This window comes from Pteropus medius, unplaced genomic scaffold (genome assembly GCF_902729225.1).
Source record: "Pteropus medius unplaced genomic scaffold, Ma_sr-lr_union100, whole genome shotgun sequence".
In the NCBI taxonomy this organism is placed as follows: domain Eukaryota; kingdom Metazoa; phylum Chordata; class Mammalia; order Chiroptera; family Pteropodidae; genus Pteropus; species Pteropus medius.
In genome coordinates, this window is record NW_024347790.1 from 2,227,729 (window position 1) to 2,250,461 (window position 22,733).

Genomic DNA, 22,733 nt, shown 5'->3' on the forward strand with positions numbered 1-22,733 from the left:
GTGATCAAAAATTCAACACAAGATCAAACTTCAACATTTCGAAAGCAAACATGAAAACCGGCAAAAACAACACGTGTGCAGTTGTGAAGGTTGCAGGGAGAAACAGCAGCAGCCGAACGTCGTCAGCGCCGGCACCCGGACGAACCACGGTGCACCCACAAAGGCTGCGGGAAGCACTGTGCTTCACCCACAGGCTGGAACCGCAGGGCGTCTGCGCCCTCATGGCAAAACCATGGGCAGGGCGAGAGGGAAACCCTTAAAGAGGAACTCATAAGCGAAGTACGCCAGCGAACACTTAAACGCACAGGCTGTCAGAAGCAACACGGGAAAACCCATGTCCCAGACGGGAACGGCCGTCCACGTCCGAGAAAGGCAGCGGCAGAGCCCGAACGAACGAGTCGCGTCTCCAGGGCCGCGTTCTCTCTTGCGCCCGAGCGCGCTGGCGGCGGCGAAACGCGTGCAACGAGCCACAGTCCGCGCGGGCACGGGGAAAACGGAGCCCGGCGGCCAACGGTCTCGTGAGAAGCGAAGCGCGGCCCCTCGCCTCCGTGCCCATGTTCCTCCGAGGATGCAGCGAGCGAGAGCAAGGCTTACCGCTGCCTAAAACCGGGGAGTCGCTGAACTGGGCGGAGGACAAGGTGCTCGCGACGGCTGCAGGATGTAATCGCCCTCAGCTAAACCTCCCGTTGCTCCCTTTCTATGTATTTATTTATTTGTTTATTTTACGCGGCAGCACCTGGTCTTCCTAGGTGGTCTCCCTTCCGAGTACTAACCAGGCCCGACCCTGCTTAGCTTCCATCCGGCATGTTCAGGGTGGCGCGGCCGTAGCAATCGGTTGCTCCCTTTAAAGGGGCAGCCAGTTCAGGTACAGGCAGACCTCAGAGGGATTGCGGTGGGTCCTGAACCATCGCCATAAAGCGACTGACTCATAATGTCTTGCCTCAAATTGGTAAAAAGTACAACTTCTGTCAAGCACAGTAAAGCGAAGCACAATAAAATGAGTTATGTCTATTTAAAAAAAAAAAAACGAGATGAGGGAATAGCTAGGTGTGGACAGTGTAATCACTTCTGTTGATGATGGAAGCAGAGGTCTGAGGGCTTCAATGAAGGAGCCAAAAGCCAAAGAATATCAGGCGTAGAAACTGGAAAAGGCGAGGAAATGGGTTCTCCCCCTGGAGACTCCAGAAGGAACGCAGCCCTGCCAACACCTCGGTTTTACCAAACAAGACCCATTTCAGACTTCTGGCCTCTGGAACTACGAGAGAATAAACTGGTGGTGTTTTACACTACTCAGCTTGTGGCAATTTGTTACAGCAGCAACAGGAAAAACACACGTACCTAGAACAGATGAAGCAAACAACCAGCCACAGTCTTGGAGTCAGCGTGAGCTTCAATCATGGCACCATTTGTGACCCAGGAAAACATTTCGTTACAGGTCAGGCCCATTCCAAGGAAGTGGGACAAGTGGACACTCTCTTGCCCAGGGATCTAACTCCCGAGAGATCGCTTCTGTTCAGCTGCATGGCCACACTTGTCAAGCAGCTGGCAACTGCTCACTAGCTGTGCACTCGTTCAAGATCAGTGGTTTTCAGACCCAGTGGCACACTGAAATATCACAAGCGACTTTGAAAATACTGACTACTGAGCCCCACCCCGTTCCAATTAAACCATAATCTCTGGGGATGGAACACAGGCATTGGTTTTTATTTTAAAAAAAGCAAAAGCAGAAATTCCCTGGGTGATTTTAATGTGCAAGTAAGGTCGAAAAGTATTGCCCTAGATTTTTGCTTTCTATAGGGTTCAGAGCCAATGTGCAGCCATCTCTTGACTGCCACGGATCTCAGACAAGTGCTTGCCCCAACTGGGCACTACTAGTGGCTCAGGCTCTTGGCCAGCTCGTTAAGCACAAATTACAGCATGGTTCACCAGGCAATCTAGCTTGTCTCTGTGAACCAAGCTGCAAGCTCTTCTTCTACAAAGATCACTAAGGTATCAACAAATTTACTACTTGAGACCCCTACTCCTTCCAGCAATGCCCGAACCAGTCAGCTCCCAAGTCACAAGGTTTTATGAACTAGGACACCTAACATCTTGCCCAGGACGCCTACCCTAGCACAATTTGAATATGTTATGACATCATATGGCTTCCCGTTATGTTTCTCCTTGAGTGGTGGAAGAAGTAAGTGGTCAAAAGTAACAGGATGGGGGGTTGGGGAGAGTGTGTAGAGAAGACTAAGCATCATCTACGATCCTTAGAAAGCCCAGTTTGCAAAATTGGCCTTAGCAGGCACCTGAGAACTCAAATTTCAGGAGCATACCCACCACTCCCAGCAAGAGTGGCTCCCTGCGCCGAATCTATTTGGACAAACAGATACGGTTTCCGCTGCTTTCTTTCTAAGAGTCTGGAATTTGGGAACGTGCTAGGCAGAGCGTGCCCATGTAACCAGTCCCACGAGGCTGAGGAGCCCACTGGTCCACCTCTCCCCCTGCCGTCCCAGCCTCCCCACCGGCCTTCTTGGCAGCTTCTTCTCTGCCTGCTGTTTAAATGCCAGTGATTCTCGAGGCTCTGCCCTAGCCCATTCCCCTGTCACTCTTAACCTGAAACACATCGCCCCTCAGTGAATCCACAGGGGGTGTGGGGGAGGAAGTCTAGAGCCTCCATCCCCGAAAGGCACTGGGCACCAACACAAACGCGCATGGGCATTTCCGTACAAAGAAGGTCCGCAGCACACATTGATTTTTGGTGGAGTCTCTGACCCACCCCAGTTAAGGACGCTGCTCTTTCCCCTGCCCCCTCATTTCGTCCCTGAGCTCCAACCTCCCCTCGATACAGACACCCTCAAATACTCCCAGATACTCTTTTCAGGTCCAGATCCTCGTGGACAAAAGCTCTCTGGAAATCTCCCCTTTAAGGTCTCACAGTCTGCCTCAAACTTTAGCACATCACCTTTCCCCCAATCCACTCCTCCTCTCATTTCCTGTTTCAGTATTTCACCATCAGGTGCCCAGCTGCTGGGAGTCGGCCAGATTGCTCCCTCCTCCACACTCCCCATTTGTAATAAATCGCCAGTCCCATCAACTTCAGGGGCTCGATAGCTGTGGAATCCGCCCCCTTTTCCTTTAATCCCTTAGCACAAGGACAGGATGCAGTGGGGATTAAGAGCCAGACCGCTTGGGTCTGCTCCCTATTAACATGGGTCTTTCAGTCAGTCACTTAACTGTACCTAAGTTTTTTCATCATCGAAATGCAGACTATAATAAGGCCTTCGTCATGTTTGTGAAGAGTGCCTACCTAATTGTGAAAAATAAAAGCGTAGAGCGATGCCTGGCCCTTCGTAAGTATTAAGTGTTTGCTCATACCACGATTTGGCCAGGTCACCGTCCTTTTTGTCGTAGATCATTACAACGGCCTCCAAACTTTTGTCTCGCCCGACCTTGTAGCTCCAGCCATCATTCTGAAAGGCAGTTCTGGTCACTGTACCTTTCAGTGGGTTCTCATCATTCTAAATATCAAGTCCAAAATCTTCAGATTGAGTTCGTGTTAAGGTCAAGTTCAAATCTCTTGCTTACAAGGCAACCGTTCACAACCTGTCCCTACGTCCTTCGCTTTTGCTCTCGCCATCTGCTCCCCCATGCTCTGACCATGGCCATATATAAACACTTGTCATTTCCTCTCTGACCATGAACCAACCACCTCTCCTCCGGGTGATGGCACATGCTGTTCTTTCTGCCTTGTTCTCAGGTCACCCACGCCCCACTTTTCCAACGCCTGTTGGGTAGCTACTCATCTTTCAGAGACTGTTTCCTCTGTGTCCACTCCAGAGCCTGGAAAGTGGTTGTTTTACCTTTCAAAATATTTTAAAATCATAAGAGTACTATCTTTTTAGGTATACCTCATAGACACAAAATACAGTTGCATTACTTTTTAATCCATTTTGACTATTTTGCTTTATAACGAGAGAATTTAGTTCATTAATATGTAATATAAAATACAATCACTGACATTGGGGGTTTAAATCTTGCCTTGTGTTTTCTACTGCTTTACCTGTTGTTTTTTTGTTTTTTTTTTTTACTTTTCTCTCTTTTCTCTTTGATTGACTGGATAGTCCTCTCTTCCACTTTGGGTGATTTATGGTATGTTTGTTCTTTTAGGGAATTGCTTTACAAGTTAAAACATGCATATTTATTAAACCTTCATTTAATAAAACCTCAAAAATAATATAAGGTTCTTCTTTTACTCACTCCTAACATACATTATTTTTGTCTAGCTTTTTAATTCCATGTATATTTTAAGGCCCACGAGACAATTATTATTATTACAATTATTATTACAATTATCATTTTATACATTCAATGTCCATTTACACTTACTCACATTTACTCACACGTTTACCACTGTTCGTTTTTTTATTCCTTCTCACATCTCAAATCTTCCATCTGGGATCAGTTACTTTCTGTCCAAAGTATTTCCTTTACAATTTCATTCAGAGCGTCTCCTGATGACAAACTTTGTTTTCACTTGTCTGAAAATGTTTTGTTTTGTTTCGTTGCTCCGTTTCTTAAAAGTTGTTTTCAGAATTCTAATTTGACAGTTTCCCCTTCAGCATCTGACAGTATCATTGCACTCTCTTCTAGCTTTTTACATTTCTGTTCATCTAACTGGGAGTCCATCCCCACTTCCTCATTGCCTGGCGGCTTTTAATATTTTTCCTTTGTCTTTATTTCTTTTTGTGTTTTGCAGTTTTATTATAACGCACCTATATGAAGATCTTTTTCTTTTTAATCTATTCTGCCTGGAATTCACTGCGCATCTTTATCCTTGGGCTGCTGTTGTGCATCAGTTCTGGGAAAATCTAAGCCGTTACCTCTGGAATATTGTCGATCCCTGATTCCTTCTGTTCTCTCCTTTGGGATCCAAATCAAACAGATGCTTCTGACAGTTTTCTCTGAGGGCAGAGTCAATATATATTTTACCTGGAGGGATTTCCAATGTTGAAAATAACCCAGGACCTTAATTATGGGCCTTCAGAAAATGTCTGTTCGCTAAATTTGAATACTGGGTAAAAGCTTAGTCCTCTCAAGTATAATTGATCACAAGATGTGCCAAGTCTAAAATAAACTGACTTCAGAAAGAAAGGTTTTACTTATTTCAATTGCTAAGAGCAGGAGGCATTTAGCCTCATTTAATTGAAGCTTTGGAGTGCTCAATAACAGTCCACAGTTGTAAACACAGAAAATATGCATATTGCCGTCATCTGCCTATTCTCCTTGATAGAAGTAGCCATCTTTTTCTGTATTTTCTATCAATTACCAAGGAAGGAAGTATTCCCACAGTCAGTGAAAACCTAATGGGTCATCCAGGTGGTTCTTCTGAGGGTTTTTGATGGCTTTCGGCCATTATGACTTAAAAAAAAAAAAGGTTCTGAGTGACAGACTGCCTGCCTTCTGTGAAATTTCTTCCTCCATCTACACAAGTCTTTCTGCGGCTTCCAGTGCCTGCACCGCACCCAAAAACCGCGGAGTTTGCAGAATCAACCTTGGCTCTCGGGAACAGTTCTGAGAGCCACGTGACTACCTATTGGGGTCCAAGGAGCTCCTAGGATGTGAAGGAACAAGACTTGACAAATGACAGACCTTTTGCTAATTATTTTTCTTCTCTTTTCTGAATATTTGCAGCTTACAAGAGTGGAAATTTGGTACAATAGTGAAATCTACCTTAGACTTCCTAACTCTTAAGATTTAAAAGAAAATGACTTTAGAAAACCAAGACATTCGCATTTTAAAAACAAGCATCCTATCCTAGTTTTCTAGTAGATGCTAAGTGTTTTCTGCTTGATTTGCCTGCAGGGTTGTTTAGTTGCTAGAATTTAGAAGTGTTGCATCTTTTTTTCCCGGTTATTAGCTGGAGGTTCAGTTAAGGGAAGCCCTTCCTGATAATCAAGCATGGATTATATCAGTGATGTTGTTTCTAACTCTTTTTTTTTTTTTAATGTAGGGGTTGGTGCAGTAAATACAGTCAACAGATTTAAAAAGAAATCAGGTCACTCTTCTGTGTGTCCAAGGCTGATCAGAGGTTTTACTCCCACAGAGGTAGTGGACAACAGGTGGCATCATCTACTCACAACCTAAGAGACCAAGGTGGCATGACCAGCTACATCACTCTGAAGTCTCGTCTTCCCCAACCCCGGGTGTTTCTTAACTCTGCCTTTGTAAGTTCGCCTCATTAGACCGAAAGGGGCTTCTCACAGGAGACTCATTTGGTGGCCGCTGCTCCTAGTGCAAGGTACTGTAAAAGTCACTAACAGCTCACTTTGGAAAATGGTATTGAATCGGTAGTGATTTTAAAGTGAATTGTAAATCCATGACTTGGCTGAAGCACTCGTGTGGATGGGGAGAGGTGAAAGCCAAGGCTCAATTCACACACTGAAGTGAGAAGAGGTTCTTGCCCTTGACTCTAACCCAGAGCTTCCCAGATATGTTTTCCACCTTCTGCCACGTAGTGGTCCACTTGTACGTTGAAGCCAAGAATATGGGGAAAGGGTTAAGTAGGGAAGTAGCTTTTAGGATTAACAGGATTTGTGTTCTAATTCCTGATTTGCCATTAACTGGCTGGGGGACCTTGGGCAAGTGACATAATGTCTCTGAGTCTCAATTTCTTCAACTGTCAGATAATCATAGGTAGCATTTATTTTTGCTTAGTGTATACCTAAAACCATGCCAAGCATTTTTGATACATTTAACTCAAATGTAGGGAACACACTATTATCCTTCTTTTATGGATGAGGACATTGTAACTTTAAAGAACTCAAGTCATTTGCCTAATGTCACATCAATAGGGGTGTAGTGAGGATTTGAACCCAGGTCTCTGTTCTCATAGTCTTCTAAGTCATAATAGCGGATTAAGTGATTTCTCTGGTCACTTTCAACTCTAAAGTTTTAGAATTCTACTATTAAACTCAAAAATAAAGAGGAGATAAAGAGAAGGCAAGTTTAGGTAGAACGCTTCTACCTGGAGGACTGGCTGCTCTAGGCGAAGCAGGTTTTATTATTAGTCTTTGATTCTTTCTCAGGGGAGAGAAGAGGTTGGATAGATGGGGAGAGAGGGAGAGCCTAAGAGTGAGAGCGGTTCTGCTCACTGCCCGGGCTCGGCAGCAGTGGGCATCACCCTCCCAGGCTCTACCTTCACATGGCAGCTTGGCCATGGGTTCACCATGCCGTGGAGGTGTCCCATCAGGCGTCCCACTGAGACTGTCACCTCTCTAAATAAGTGAAAGGCAGATCCCACCCCCCATCCCCAACGCAAAAGAAAATGGTTTGACCTTGAAACTAATGATCAAATGTCCTATGCCTAATTTTGTATTCATGACTTTGTATTCCTTTTCTTAAAGAACTTCCCTGTGCTCTCAAATTCCACTGGCTTCAGGTACTGCAAAACCTGTACCCACTCTGTCCTAACATATTTTTTGTTAATTAGAATGCAAATAATTTAAGTAGATCGAAGTAGGGCTTCTTGAAAATATGAAATTTTTTAAAGAAATATTGAGTTCAAGTAATTATTTTAGACCCTTCAATAAACAAACAAACAAACAAACAATAAGTTTTGGAAAAGTCACTCATTTGCTATCCTTTTTTTTTTTTTTTTTTTTTAACCAAGGACTCAATTCTTTCAAAAGAAAAGGAGAAAACACAGAAAATGGAACAAATCACAGATAGGACAAATTGAAAACAATTGCAAACTGGTAGATTCACTTGATTTTGTCCAAAAGTTTGAGGATTATTTCTGCTTATTTTGTGTATTTGTACTTTCTCCTTTTTTCCTTAAATTTTATAATGGTTTGTTTATAATGGTTTGTTTATTTTGTTGATATTTTCTCAAAGGCTTGTGTTTTTTATTTATTAGTTCTACTATTTTCCTGCTTTCTAACACATTAATCATTTATATTTATTATTTCCTTCATTCTACTTTCTGTTTAATTTGTTCTTTTGCTATATTTGTGAGTTGAGATATTGAATTCATTTTTTTTTTTTCATTTTGGTATGATTTTGCAAGGCTATGAATTTTCCTCTGATCACTACTTTAATTGTATCCCATGGATTCTGACATAGAGTACAGGTTTAAAATCATTTAAAATTTTCCAGTAACTTTATTTTATATTTCCCTTTTGACCCAAAACTTAACAGAGAGTTTTAAAAAAAGAACAGTTACAGGAACTTTAAAAAATGTATTGTTCATATTTATGATTTTTGGTTGTATTGTTTGTTTACAGAGACCAGTGTTTGTTTTACTTTTACTCTGTAGAACTTATGGTGATCTTCCTTGTGCCCATACGATATTGTCAATTTTCATGAATGTTCCATGACTGCTGAAAAGTGCATTCTCTATTTCAGAGGGCAAAGTTCAGTACATACCCATAGAATCTACCTTATTATGTTTGCTTTTCCTGTCCACTTGACCTCATTTGTACTGATAGTGCTGTGTGAATTCTTATTTTTATTAAAATAATTGGGGTGATATTGGTTAATAAAATAATATAGGTTTCAACTGTACATGAATTACTCTCTTAATAGTTAATATTTTAACTTGACTGTTATGGGTCAATTTTTCCAAGCATATGATAGGTTCTTTCAATATATAGTTTCATATTTTATTTCAGGGAAATTTGCATGGATTATAAATTCAAATAGTCCTTTTTGAGTGTTTTATTTTGTTTAGCTTTCTTGAGAGTCTTCATTTATTCCTATGTTAGAACTTATTCTGCCTTTTATGAGTATTGCTTTCCTTTAGGATCTTTTCCCTCTTTTTCTTCTCTTAGCTTTTATTTCTGTTCTCTGTATCCAATGAAATACTTTACATTTATTGTCTCACAGACGACTTTGTTTTAGTCATTTTTAAAATAATTTGTCTTTTAATTCGGTTTATTTCCAGTATTCTGTCAGCTCTTTTAGCAATGTCTATTTATACTCAGAATTTTAAATTTGTGAGTTATGGTATTCTTTCATTTTTCTAATTTCTTGTTTGATTAAATTTAATTCGTGTTAGAGTGTTGTATTAAGTTTTCTTCCGCTTTATGAGTTTTTTAAAAAGCGTTTTCGTTAGCTGAAAAAGTTTGATTTACACTTTCTGTATTCAGACTGTTACATTTATTTCTGTTTATGATTCCGTGTGTTGGATGTTCCTGACCAGCAGTAACAGGTGAGACTAAGGTGTTTCGCGGCTTACTTTTTCTTGGCTCAAGACTGCCCTCTTCCGTTGCTCTGGTAAAGTGCAGCTTTAAAAAAATAAATGGCACCTTATTTGTATGGTTGGGGGTTCCGTATGCTTCTGACTCTGATGTTACCATGTCTCTTAACTTCAGCCCCTCCTTTATTTTGCCCTCAGACCTCCAAGAGACATTTCCCCTTTGCAAGGTGCCTTTGTCGCCACTGCAGGTGCTGTCTTCCCACCACTGCATCTCTCTATTCCCTCATATTTTCCAAGCCCCTTCCTTTCACCTCTATAGTTCCCACACTCCGATGCCAGGTCTCAAAAAAGCAAAACGAAACAAAACAAAAAAAATCATTGGAAGAAGAGAGCCCTGATATTTATGTAGAGGTATATTTTTATAAATTACTGGAAATACTTTCAGACGAGGTTTTTCAACAACGGCTGATGGTTCAATATAGACAATTAAAGGCTGCTCCTTTAAACCCCTTTTTAAATAATTTATATATAAAAATGTTTAAGAATAACACCCCAAACTTAACCATGCCCACTGATCCCCTTAAAGAATAAAACATTACAAATTAGTAATATTTAAGTCTCCACGTACTCCTTTCCCAATTGTATCCACTCTCCCCTTCTGGCCTCCTCAAATACTGGCTTAAATAAGATATAGCATTATTTTGCATATTTCTAACTTTATGTAAATGTATCACATGGTAAACATTCCTCTGAAATTTGCTGTTTTCTTCTAAATTTATTTCTTTGAGATCCATCATGTGGATATGTGTACCTCTACTTCATTTATTATTAACTATTGTATAGTATTCTGTTGTGTGACTATAACACAATTTATGCACGTACACTTCTCTCTATAGGCATTAAGGTCATTTTCATTGTTTGCTATTATTAACGATGCTTCTATGAGCAGTCTTATGCATGTCTTCTTGCATACATGTGTAAGAAAGTCTACATATAGTAGAATTTTGGGGTAGTAGGGTACAAATGTCTTCAACTATACAAAATATCACTAAATTGCTCTCCAAAGAACTACAATGATTTACACTGCCAAAGCAGTATATGAAAATTTCTGTTGCTCTATATCCTTGGCAATAGTGTTATTGCCAAAGTTTTTGATTTTTTGCAGATCTGTGGATGAAATTATTCTGATTTTATTTTTTCCAGTTTTATCGGTTTAAGGCAAACATAATGATTTTGCAAAATGATTACCACAAACAGTTTAGTTATTCATCACCTCACATAGTTACAATTTTTTTCCTGTCATAACTTTTAAGATCTACTCTCTAAGCAACTTCTGAACACACAGTGCAGTGTTGTTAACTGCAGTCACCATGCTGTGCACACAGCCCCAGGATTTATTTACGATAATCAGAACAGCACGGGACTGGCCTTAAAACAGACACAGAAACAAATAGAAGAGAATCGAGAGTCAAGAAATAAACCCATATATATCTGATCAAGTAATATCTGACAAGAAAGAATATTTGATGGAGAAGAGAGTCTCTTCAATAAATGGTACTGGGAAAATTGGATATTCACACACAAAATAATAAAACTAGACCCTGATACCACTCACAAAAATGAACTCGAAGTGAATTAAAAACTTAAGTGTAAGAATTAAAATAATAAAACCCCTAGAAGAAAATATAGAGAAAAAGATCTTTGACATTGGTCTTGGCGATTAATTTTTTTATATGACACCTAAAGCACAAGCAACAAAAGCAAAATAAATAAGTAGGACTATATCAAAAAAACAAGCAAAGCTTTTGCACAACAAATGAAACCATCAACAAAATGAAAAGACAACCTACAGAATAGGAGAAAATATTTGCAAACCACACATTTAATAAGGGGTCAATATCCTAACTATATAAGGAACTCATCCAACTAAATAGCAGAAAACCTCCTAAAACAATCCAATTAAAAAATAGGCAAAGAACTTGAATAGACATTTTTCTAAAGAAGACACACAGATGGCCACCAGGTACATAAAAAGATGCTCAACATCATTAAACATCAGAGAAATGCAAATCAAACCACAATGAGCTATCACCTCACACCTGTTAGAATGGCTATCATTAAATAAACACAAACAAACAAACAAACAGCTAGCTAGCTAGCTAGCATTGGCAAGAATGTGATAAAAACAAACCTTTGTACACTGTTACTGGTAATGTAAATTGGTGCAGGCACTACGGAAAACAGTATGAATGTCCCCCCGCCCCCTAAATTAATAGAATTAATATGATGTAGCAAGCCCATGTCTGGGTATATACCCAAAGGAAACAAAATTGTTATCTTGAAGAGATAGTTTCACCTCCATATTCATTCAACTTACTTACAAAGAGCAAAGGTATGGAAACAACCTATTTGTCCATCGACAGATAAGTGAATAAAGAAAATGTGATATATATATATAATGGAATATTATTCAGCCACGAAAAGAAGACAATCCTGCCCTTTGCAACAACATGGATGCACCGTGAGGGCATCACACTAAGTGAAATAATTCAGAGAGAAAAAGACAAATACTATATGATCTCACTTACATGTGGAATCTAGAACACAAATTCCAGTACCACTGTGAGCTTTTTCAGCTTCATTTCTCCCCGATTACCAAGATAGTATACACTTAAACCTCAAACTTGCATAAATGCAAGACTTTGGTTGAAAATATATGTATATGGGGCAGACTTTACCCCATTTAGAGCCACGGTAAACACAAAAAGTGTTCTCCCTTTGCTGTTAAGATTCCTCCTCTGCCCAATCTAATTTTCACTGAGAGTTTACAGCTTAGAGCTTCCTGGTTTTATGAAGAGGATTCCATTCTAACTCTCAAACTTGCCTTGACTTCTTGCCGTCTAACCTTGAAACGTGACGTTTTATTTTTCTGATACAGGCCATGGGCATCAGAGTAGCCTTTCTGTTAGCACATGCTCACTGCCTGAATTTTCAGTTTTCTCTTTTTCATTCTAGCGATTCCTTTTTATTGTGAGCTAAACTAAGCATCTAATTATATGCATTTCATCTAGCATGTCTTGATATTTTGCAGTCGGAGAGTATTTTTTAGATATTCAGTCTACTGTATTTTATGCTTTTTTTTATCAGTGAATTCTAAATATTTTATATCACTGGATTTGACCATTATTATTCATTTTTTTAAATTATTCACATCATGTTAATATAAGCTCCTTTACAACATCAAAGCATTTCACTCACTGTACTGACTTGGGTTTCTCAATCTCCAGTGCGTGCCGTAAGACTTGCTGGACGAGAAAGTCAATTTGAAGAAGGTTTTATAAGTGACGTCTGCCAGGTAGTGAATGAAATTGCGTGTGCTCTGCTTCCAGCCATCTAGGATAAACCATTTGTGCATTTTGGCCAATGTTTTAAAAGATATTTGGGTGAGTTCTTTCCATCGCAATTCCATGGTTAATGTTGTTTTTTTGTGTCACGTGAGATGCATATCTTTTTGATTAGTTATGCTGCTTCATCGCTGCTTGAAGGAGTGATTGATTAAATATGGCTATAGCTGTTCTCAAACAAGAAAGTCAGACGGAAAGAAAAGGCACGGTAGGGGCCATAAAGACGTAAATGCGAGGTGGCACGATGAATTGAAATCTTTCTTTAAGGAGTGTGCAAGTCCTGGCCTCGTTTTGGCATCTTCTCTTTGTAAAATTGTCCCAGGATGTTGAGTAAGCAGGACCAGTCACAACTCTTACAATTGGCCAGTTTGTTTAGTAATTATACTTTTTTCCCTTTGGGGCAAAAATTTGAGATTTGTAAAATCAAGACTCTAGGAGCAACTTATATCTCCTTTATTTTTAACATTAAAAATTATGTAAATAGTATGTTTCTTAAGCTAGGTTGTATAATTTTAAGGTTAGCTTGTAACCCTGGAGTTTTGACTGCCTCGTTCTCAGCTTGACCTTGGGCAAATTCCTTAGCTTTCTGAATTCATTTTCTCTGCTATAAAGCTGGCACGAGAATAGTTCCCACTTGTGAGCATTGAATGAATAATGATCATAAATTACTTGGTATATGGTAAGGGCTCACTAAACTTTGGCTATGATATTATATAACATTTATAGATATGGTCAAGCGAAAAATAAAAAATATTCATCATCCCAGATAATATTGTTGTTCCATAGTATTTTTATATGGTGAGGTCCTGTTTTCTATCTTTTCCTGAGCTTCTGTCACTTGCTACTGATGTGGAGGTCTTTCACTGCTTTAAAAACACACTACTTCATTATTTGTTTTATCAATCTCCTTTTGTGGACATAAGAGATACTTCTATCTTTTTCTGTTATAAAAACTCTTAGGTGAACGTTCTTGTAGAAAGTGCAGTATATATCTCTTACAAGTGCCTTAGGATCAATTTCCAGAATTTAGGTTAATTGATACGCATTGTTAAAGCTCCTGATATGTGTTTCTGAATTATCTGCAAACTACACTCCATCAGCAATGAATGTGGAACTGCGTTTTCCTTCCCCCCCCTGGGATATGTACAAAATAAATCTCTGGCAGTATTGTTTACAGAATATATCTAATATGTACAGCAGTTCACAAAGCTTTGGGTCCCAGCACTGCTTTAATACTTTTTAAAAGCATTGAGGACCTCAAAGAGTTTTTGTTTATGTGTGATATGATGTCACTATTTACCAGATTAGAAATTAAAACTAAGGAATCCTAAAGATATTTAACTGATCTTAAAATAACCTTAATAAACTAGTTATATGTTGACATAAATAATATATTTTTATGTAAAAGACTATATCCACCCCAAACAAAATGAGAAGAATGGCATGGTTTTACACTTTAGCAAATCTGTTTAAAGTGTGGCTTCACAGAAGACAGCTAGGTCCTCATTTCTGCTTCTGGTTCAAACCGTTGCACTAGTCCATGTCACGTGGCCACTCATGAGACAATGAGAGTGAAAAAGGCAAGTAGTACTGTAGGATTAGCATGAAAATAGCTTTAACCTCATAGATCACCTGAAAAGGTCTCAGGAATTTGTGGGAGACCCCAGACCACACTTTGAGAACTGCTCATAAGCACTAGAAAAGACACAGAGATACGTATCTGAAGGGAGAAAAAGAAATTTAAATGAATTTCAAGACATTGTGGAAGTAAGTACTAAATCTTGACTGTATTACGTAAGATGTCTTAAAACACTTCTTATGCTGACATAAAACATTGAACGCATGTATGCCTTTTATTAACGCACCTACTATTCAGCTAACGTATGTTTTTCTTTGTCTACTTCATGATCATTGCTATTTATGATCCTCATTCTTACTGATTTTCAATGGATTATCATGTTTGTTGAACAGCTACCATGTTTTTCTCTCCCAAATGTAGGGTGGGAGGGATCCTATATTGCTTTCATGACTGCACCACATCTAAATGAAAAACATAAGCTAGAACTGATGTATTTATTTCTGCCCAGCACAGCTGCTCCTCACGTAATTTCATTTTCCTCGGAGTGGGAGATCAAGAGGAAAGGCGGGGAGTGGGCAGTAGGGAGAGATCACGTTGTTATTTTCCCATCTGGTGAATTTTGGTCCAGCCTGGGGACGATGGCGGGGATACTACTGGCTAATAGAAAGACCTCCAAATCTCTTTCACCATCGCCATCTCTCTCTTTCTCTGGAATGCACTTCACCTGCTTCCTGGCCAGTGCTTGCTGTATCCCTGGCATCTCCCAGCTAAGCTGACGCTAGTGCTTCTGGCTCGGCTGGGAACTGAATCAACGTTCAGCCAAGTAACTGGATCAGATCCAAGAAAGAATCCTTGAAATCGCCGAAGGGGACAAGGACGTCCACGTTTCAGAACCACCGGGGCTTTTAAAGTCAGTGCTGCTGTCCTGCTGCTCAGGCTCTCCCTTCCCCATCCCGAGAAAGGCCCCCATTGCCGTTTGGATGGCATTGTGACACGGGTTGCTAGCAGAGAGGAGCTTTCTTCTCCCTGCTTTTAAAAAGAAATAGCCACCCCCACCCCCACCTTCCTCCCCCACCTCACCCTGCCACAAAAACAAACCTGCAGATAAAGGAGTCCACTTCCCAACCTTAATTTAATGCCTCTTCCCTTGGGGGCAGGGTGGGGGGCGGCTATGAAATGCCAGACCTGTGCTATTAACATTTCAAGGACGCGTTCCAGGCTCAAATTCCCAAAGATACAGAATTGACCAAGAAAATTCCAGCTCCCCACCCTTTTGAATTTCAGAGGCACTCCTAAGGATTTTGTTGACAAGGAACTGTTGCAAATGATGGCAGATATATGCATTTTTAGAAATTATTTGTAACTGAATTAAGTGATTTTTTAAAGGAAATGATTATAGAAAAATGTGGATTGGCTGTTCTCTGAGGCTGCTTATACAGAAAGACAAGATTCTAAGAGTTTGATTTCATTTCCTGTGGGGGGAAACCTGTGATGTTTTTACTGGCTTAGAATAGAGCCTGGGCACAGAAATTCTATCGAGAAAGGATGAATAGAGAATATTTCTCTTTAAATAAATGTGTGTATGTGGTTTAACATACACGTTTTATCGGATCACAAGTATTCACTGAAGAAATTAATGCCGGGCGCAAGATCCCTACTTCTCAAGCTGAGGGGAGGGAACCGAGGGAGAAGGAGTGGTTGGCTTTTTGTGGATTTTGTTCCAGAACTCACTGAGCTCCATGGCACCTTTGTCCCAGGAGATGTACGTACTGACGCTTGATTCTTCCGGCCAGAGTGAGGACGGAGCATTCCTAAAGCCTCCTCAACCGTCTAAGCCTCCTCAACCATCTAAGGCCTCCTCAACCATCTAAGCCTCCTCAACCATCTAAGCCTCCCAACGGCTCCTCCTGCCCAGCTTCCCCTGAGCGAGTGGCGTTGCGGGCCCGGCCTTTGGCCCCTAGTCACCATGAGAGACACCCTATTTCTCCCGAGGGGCCTGGGCTTTGCCTCCTCCGCGTCCGTTCCTGGGGTCTGTGTTTCTTTTATTTCCTCCACGATCCCTAGAACTGGGCAGAGGCCACCAGGATAGTGTTTGTGACTCTAAGTTTATACAAATAGCTACCAAAGGTGGAGCCACCTTGAAAACACAGGCCATCCCCCTCGCCTTCGACACACCCCTCCATGCACTGCCCACCTCCTGGGCGCCCAAGCCGATTCACCTCTGGCTACTTCTGTCCCAACCGTCTTCGCCCAAGTGCGATTCTCAGACAGGGATAAGCTGTCTGTGTCGCGGGCTGAGCACAGAGTCAGAATCGAAGAAACACTAGTCTGACATCACTCCTCCCCCAAATGAAAAAGTAATCCAAATCACTGTGGACATTCGATGGAATATGTCTGCAAAAGCTGGCTTTTAATAAGCCCTGCCCAGAGGTTAAACACGCCGTCCGCAGACTCCGCTGACCAGGCTCAAACCCTCTGCCCGCCGCTTACCAGCCACGGGACTCAGAGCAAGTTTCCCGAACGGTTCGTGTCTCACCTGTCAGAGGGAGCAGAGTAGCGCCCTCCAGGTGCTGTGGTGAGAGGTGAACGAGGTCAGGTCGGCAACATAAGTAACCACAGCAGTTTTGAAAAACAAAACAATAAAAAACATCGCCACCGAAAGTTCTCGTGGATTTGTTAACATTTGTTAAGCAGAGCCCCCGGGGGTCGATGGAGGTGGGCTGCGCTCCCCCGCAGACCACCAGAAGCATTGAAATAGAGACGTTTATTACTCACGGGTCCCGCAGGAGGGCCATCGGGGAGGTCAAGGCACGGTGCACGCAGAGCGCGGCAGGACCTGCAGCACATGGCTCTGTTAGCATCCGCTGCTGGAGTGCTTTGGGGCTCCTGGGCTAAGGCCAGGCGGTTCGAGTCAAACCAAAAACCAAAAAACAAAAAAAAATGGGGTTTGCTGAGCTTCATGGGGGTCCTATCTAAGGGACGCATAGGGGAAGGCTCTGGGAGGCAGAAGTGATTGTTTATCCCAAGGGCTGTTGACGAAGTCATATCGGGAACTTACCTTACTTGTGACTCTGCGGCTGTCACCTAGGACACGCACTCATGGGAGGGCTAGTGTCAGTTCAAGGCCCCCGCGGGCCGCTCGGCCACACAGACCGGATCCTCCGGTGGCAGTGTGCTACGGTCTTAGCCGAACTTCCAACAGTTCTCAAAAGAAACCTCCCGAACACCGAAACAAAATGCCATCTAGAAAACCTTAGCGTTCTCACCCTCTCGCCGTGGATCAGGTCGCAGTAACTAACTACCCAGGCTACTGGCTTCCTCTCTCCAGATTCCAGCAACCCTCCCCAAACCCGCTCTCTAGAGTGCCTCCCCCCACTCCTGCTCCTTCCCTTCTCCGCCTGTTTTGTCTTCTTGTCCCTGTAGCTCTCAGCTGTTCCCAATATAAATAAAAATCAGGCCTATAAGGCGTCTCTCCGTCCCTTCCATCACCACCCAGGCTCTCGGATCCTGGAGGCCAAAATGCAAATCTGGGACAGGTGGGAAAGCTTTGACTGCTCCCAACTCACTCCAGCTGTTCTCACCTGCTGCCTGGTCTTCTGGGCTGCTTGCAGCTCTCCTTCTGGGACACTGATAACGCGCTCCTTAGGCTGCCTGCTTTTGACCCACGACTCTCGGATGCTCTGCCTTTTTAACTTTCCTTTTCGAGTTTCAGTTCAGGTGCTCCCTGTTGGTCATCTTCAGGTTCACTGATTCTTTCCTTAGCTGCGTCCTTCCTTAGCTGATGAGCCTGTCAAAGGAATACTTCGTTTCGGTTGCCGTTCGTTCCTGCCGTTGCTCTTCGACTCTTCCTTACAGTTTTCACGTCTGTACTGAACTCCCCCATTTGTTCGGGCATGTCGTCCACCTTTTCCATGAAATCCTTTGACATCTCAGTCAGAGGTATTTAAAGTCCCTGCTTGATACTTTCAACATCTGGGGCTTATCTGTTGCCTTGCCTCCCAACAATGGAGTTATTTCTTGTTTTCTTGTGTGTCTGATTTTTTTTTTTATCGAAAGCCACAGATCATGCATAAAAGACTGATGTACCTACTTTTTTACACCTGGATTTCGACACGTCCCATCTTCTGTCAGGCTATCAGTGTGGGGAATTGAGTTGATCTAGACTGGAAATGAGCTGTTTGGGTTTTGTTATTATAATTCAGGGCAATGCCAGCTTCCAAGCGCCCCGGCGTTGCTGTGTGCTCAGCATGGAGAGTGGGCTGCTGGGGAATTTTCCTCATGTTCCCCCAACGGGCAGCTGTTGCTTGTTGATGTGTGGTGTCGGCCTCTGGGGTGAGATGGGGAGTGCGTGGACGTCCTAGACAGTCCTCAGCTCCCATTTCTGGCAGGCCCGGTGGCTGGGACTCTCTCAGCATGCCTGCCCCTTCTCCTCATGCCTGTGGTTGGTCTTGAGTGGGAGTTCCTGCCTCACCCCAGAGGCAGAAGTTTGGGTAGAGATGTGAGCCCAAGACTATGTCCTCCTCCATCCCCACATCCCCACGGGTGGAGGGCTAAGGCTTCCATTCCCTGCAGCGATGGGCCTTTGAAAGTGTCTGACGCCCCTCCCCCTGCAGCCGAGGCTTTGCTTCATAAGAGAGAAGGGCCTGGCAGGGCCAGGGTTTAGCACCCATTTCACGGCCACAGCAATTTCCTACTGCCCACCTGCCTTGCCCAGGGGCTCTTTCTGGCCTATGCCCTGCTCACAGTCTTTCTTATGAAGCCAGGTTGGAGGCCCAGGGAAAAGGGCCTGCAAGGCAGCGTGGCTTCCAGCTGACAGCTGCCCCGCTCCCAGCCTCCAGCACTTTCACCCGTTAGCTGATTTCTTCTCCCTCTAACGTCCAGCAGATGCCCCTTCCCCGCATGCTTTGCGCACGTGAGCCAGCCCACACGTCCTGCCTCTCCTGAGAGGGGCCCGACCCTCCTCTGAATTCAGTTTCTAGTTTGCCTCGCAAACTCAGCTGATGAGTTCAAGAAAAGTTATAACCTTGTTGTTTGTCGGGCTTTTTCTCATTGTCAGGCTTGGAGGGCGCTCCTAGTTTTCTGCATTCTGGCCAGGAGCAGGAATTCTTGCTGAAGTACTTACGGAGCCATCGAACTGGTCAGAGACCCCCTTGTCCCCTCCAGTCCATTCCCCATATTATACCCAGGGGGTGTTAGTTGAGTCTGGTCATGACACACTTGCCTTAAGTCCTTTGGTGGCTTCCTGTCATTCTAAGGATGACCAGAATCCCGTCCGAGGCCTGGACTTGGCCCTCATTCACCTCTTCCACCTCGTTTGTCCCCTGACCCCCTTCACTCTCTGAACGACAGTGGCTGGTTTGTGCTCATTCTCTCCCCTCTTCCCCTGCTGCCTCTCTCCCCTTTGCCAAGTTTGGTCCTATTCATTTAGCTCTCAGGTCCAACTCCTTCTCCCCAGGGAGACCTTGCTGGATGCCACTCCCACCCCCAACTGTCAAGTGTTTGTGGATCAACCTGAACTTGGTAGCACTTAACCATCTCTCTAGTTTCTGATTGTTTCATTGATATCCATGTCCCCAGTCAGTCTCTAAATGGCAGGAGGAAAGGGACCATGTTTGTTTACCCACAGGTCCCTAGTGGCTAACATAGCAACCAGCACCTAGCTCGACATCTGTTTATTGCTGTTGTGATTAAACTGAGAATAGGTGACACCAACTCAGGGGCTCTGCTTGCATGAACCTGCTTTGGTTCCGTTCATTGCAGCCCTCTGCTGGACCGTGGGAAGCTGGGAACACAGAGGTGGCTGTGTCTGGGGAACGGCAGTGAAGGGGATTAGTTATAACCAGCCTCACCCTGAGTTGGACTGGGGGCCCAGGTGCCATCCTGCTGCCATCTGTATTGTTCTAGGAGTCAAGTGATCTTGGAAAATGGCCTGGTCCACAGACAGGATCTGACAGGTAGAAGTACCGCTGGTAGAAAAATGTTTGGATTGCTGGAAATAGCGAGAGAGAAAAAAGTGAGGACACACCAAGTTTCATCTAAGCGACGCGATTAGCCGAAGGTCCTGTGATGGTGATTAGGAAGTTACTAACCGGCTCTTTTTTGTTTCCAGACCTGACACACCATCTGAGGCCATTCTATTTTGTGACTTAACAAGCTTTTGGGGACTTGAAGATATAGTAAAAGATATGAAAGGCGAATGATTTTGATAGTTGGAGTATTCTATCATTTGTTTGATGACTTTCAGCTGTCAGCTGGCAATTACTGCAATGACTAGAATATTGGCCCCAATATTATTTAACATAAATGGAGAGATGTCATATGTAAAATGATAGGTTGTGGGTAAGATGATAGGTTGTGTGTATACTGATAGGTTTTAGAGAAATTAAACACACAGGACTTACAGAACATGAGACCATGGAAGTAACTCTGGTTACAGAGTATCACTGGTGTCAGATCTCAGAAAGGTAATACCTAGAAGTAAATCTTTTGTTGTTTTCAATGTCATTTGTTAACTAATAAAAATAAATTTATTTTTAGACTGGAAAGATGTTACCAGTGGGAGTTTTGATATTCATGTACTTCCAGGAGATCACTTTTATTTCATGGAAACTTTTACTGAGAACTTCATCAAGAACTACATAACCCAATGTTTAGAAATATCGATGCTGGCCTATTTTTATATATTTTTCCTTTTGGTCTCAAAATAGATTATAAGAGACTCTTAATTTTTCAGAAGTAGCTCATTGGTTTTATTCAGAGACTAGAATATTATACATATGCTACTGTCAGTGATTTACTAGATATATATTTCTCCACTGAGCATTTATGTATCTGAGGACAAAAGACAAGTAGGTTAAGCATGCTTCTGGTGGGGTGCTTTATCTTTGTATTAGAATCTCATTTGAATCTCATCTGTGGGAAGTTTGTCAACAAAATTCCTGCTTGGTAAATGATCCATTTTTTCCTTCATCAATTGTTGTAAACCGCGAAAATGACGGGCAAGGGAAATGCTTGAAATCATTGCTTCATCAGCTGGGGCTCAAAGCCTGAGCTGATCTTTTGAAATGCAGGGTTGTCCCATTAACTAAGGAAATGTAACCCACTGCTTGGTTAAAATGAGACAGTCCTGAGCAATCGTCGCCATCTGCCCTGGCAAGTCCGCAGAGTGCCCGCAGGCCCTGGCCCTTTTCTCATGGACTCCTCCATGTCACCTGCCTGTTGGCTCCGAGCGGCCCTGCTAGTGCCCTGGCAGTGACTGACTGGGACTCTTGGGAGCCCTCCCATGGGCAAAACCGATCTAGAGTCTGGCCCTGGGCATATGGAGTGGCCAAGCGCAAATGCCAAGTCCCATAGGCTGCCTCGGCCTCTCTCTGTGACCATCCAGTGTTGACACAGGGAGAAAACAGAACAGTTGGAAACAAACAGGGACTAAAAGAGGAAAGAAAAAGCAGAAATAGGGAAAAGGGGCTGAGCCAGAGTAACAGAGGACACTACGAGTGGGATCCACAGGTGCCTGCTGGCAGCGATGACGGGGCGCCGTGTCCCTGGGCTGCGTGGACCCTGCCCCCTGGCAGCTCGCAGACTGTGTCCTGGAGTCCTGGCTGTTCCATCGGGCACCCTGGCTCCCTTTCTTCCTCTGCATCTTCACGATAAACGCCACTACTCGATACAACCGATGTCTCTTCCTCAGGGCTTCGACGGCTTAACACAGCGTTAGATATTAAAACGTTAACTTTGAAAACACTGAAATATTTATGATAGCACGATATGCGTTCGTGTTTTTTGTTACGATTTTAAAATCATATAGAGAGTCTTAGTAAATAAGATCAAGGGAAATGCATACAGGAGGAATTTTTCAGAATTTTAACAAAGTACAAATAATATCAGTTCATTATGGGGGGAAGGCTTTGTGTTAGAATTCACGTAATAAATTTAAGTTAAAAACAGCCTCAAGCAAATGATGCTGTGTTTAACTTAGTATGTGTGATGCTGTGCTTTCGTGTCTGCTATGATATGATTTCCAGGGTCCCCTTACAGAAGGCCTGGTACTAAAGTCGTTCTGATTCTTGATTATTAATTGGAACAGATTATTAATATAGCCCATAGGTGGGAATCTCACGATGGAGTTAAGGCCAGACTTTCGCGATGGGCTTCTTCACCTGCCGCTCCGCCTGGTGGAAATGAAGTCCACGGAGAGCTGGAAGCGCGGCCAGGCCCTCGCCTGTCACTGCTGTCTCCTCGCCGCTGGATCTGGATGCTGACCTCATCGTCGGAGGTTTCTGACTATCTTCAGGCAAAACTTACTAGAGGTGAGAATCATCATTACTTCCCAGAATTTTCCAGATTAGGAATCAAGCTAGAGTTGTTTTTTAATCAAGCTCTTTATTTTGAGATACCCAGAGATTCGCATGTGGTGGTTAGAAATAACACAGCGCGACCTCGTTTCCCGGACAGGAACACAGTGCACAATCCCCACGTAACGTCATCAGCACGTAACGTCATCGCCCCGATGCTGACACTGATCCAGTCAAGATGCAGGACGTCCGCTGACCACGGGGTCCCGCCGCTG

The 22,733-nt window shown here is 43.0% G+C and overlaps 1 protein-coding gene across 1 annotated transcript; it reads left to right on the top strand.

Moving 5' to 3' along the window:
* Nucleotides 1–1,159: 1,159 nt before the first annotated feature.
* Nucleotides 1,160–20,871, top strand: OLAH (oleoyl-ACP hydrolase). The gene is given in 8 exon segments (XM_039877625.1): nucleotides 1,160–1,334; nucleotides 12,469–12,624; nucleotides 14,585–14,688; nucleotides 15,371–15,433; nucleotides 15,435–15,494; nucleotides 17,588–17,700; nucleotides 20,274–20,356; nucleotides 20,702–20,871. Coding segments are annotated over 8 exon segments (924 nt in total).
* Nucleotides 20,872–22,733: the final 1,862 nt, after the last annotated feature.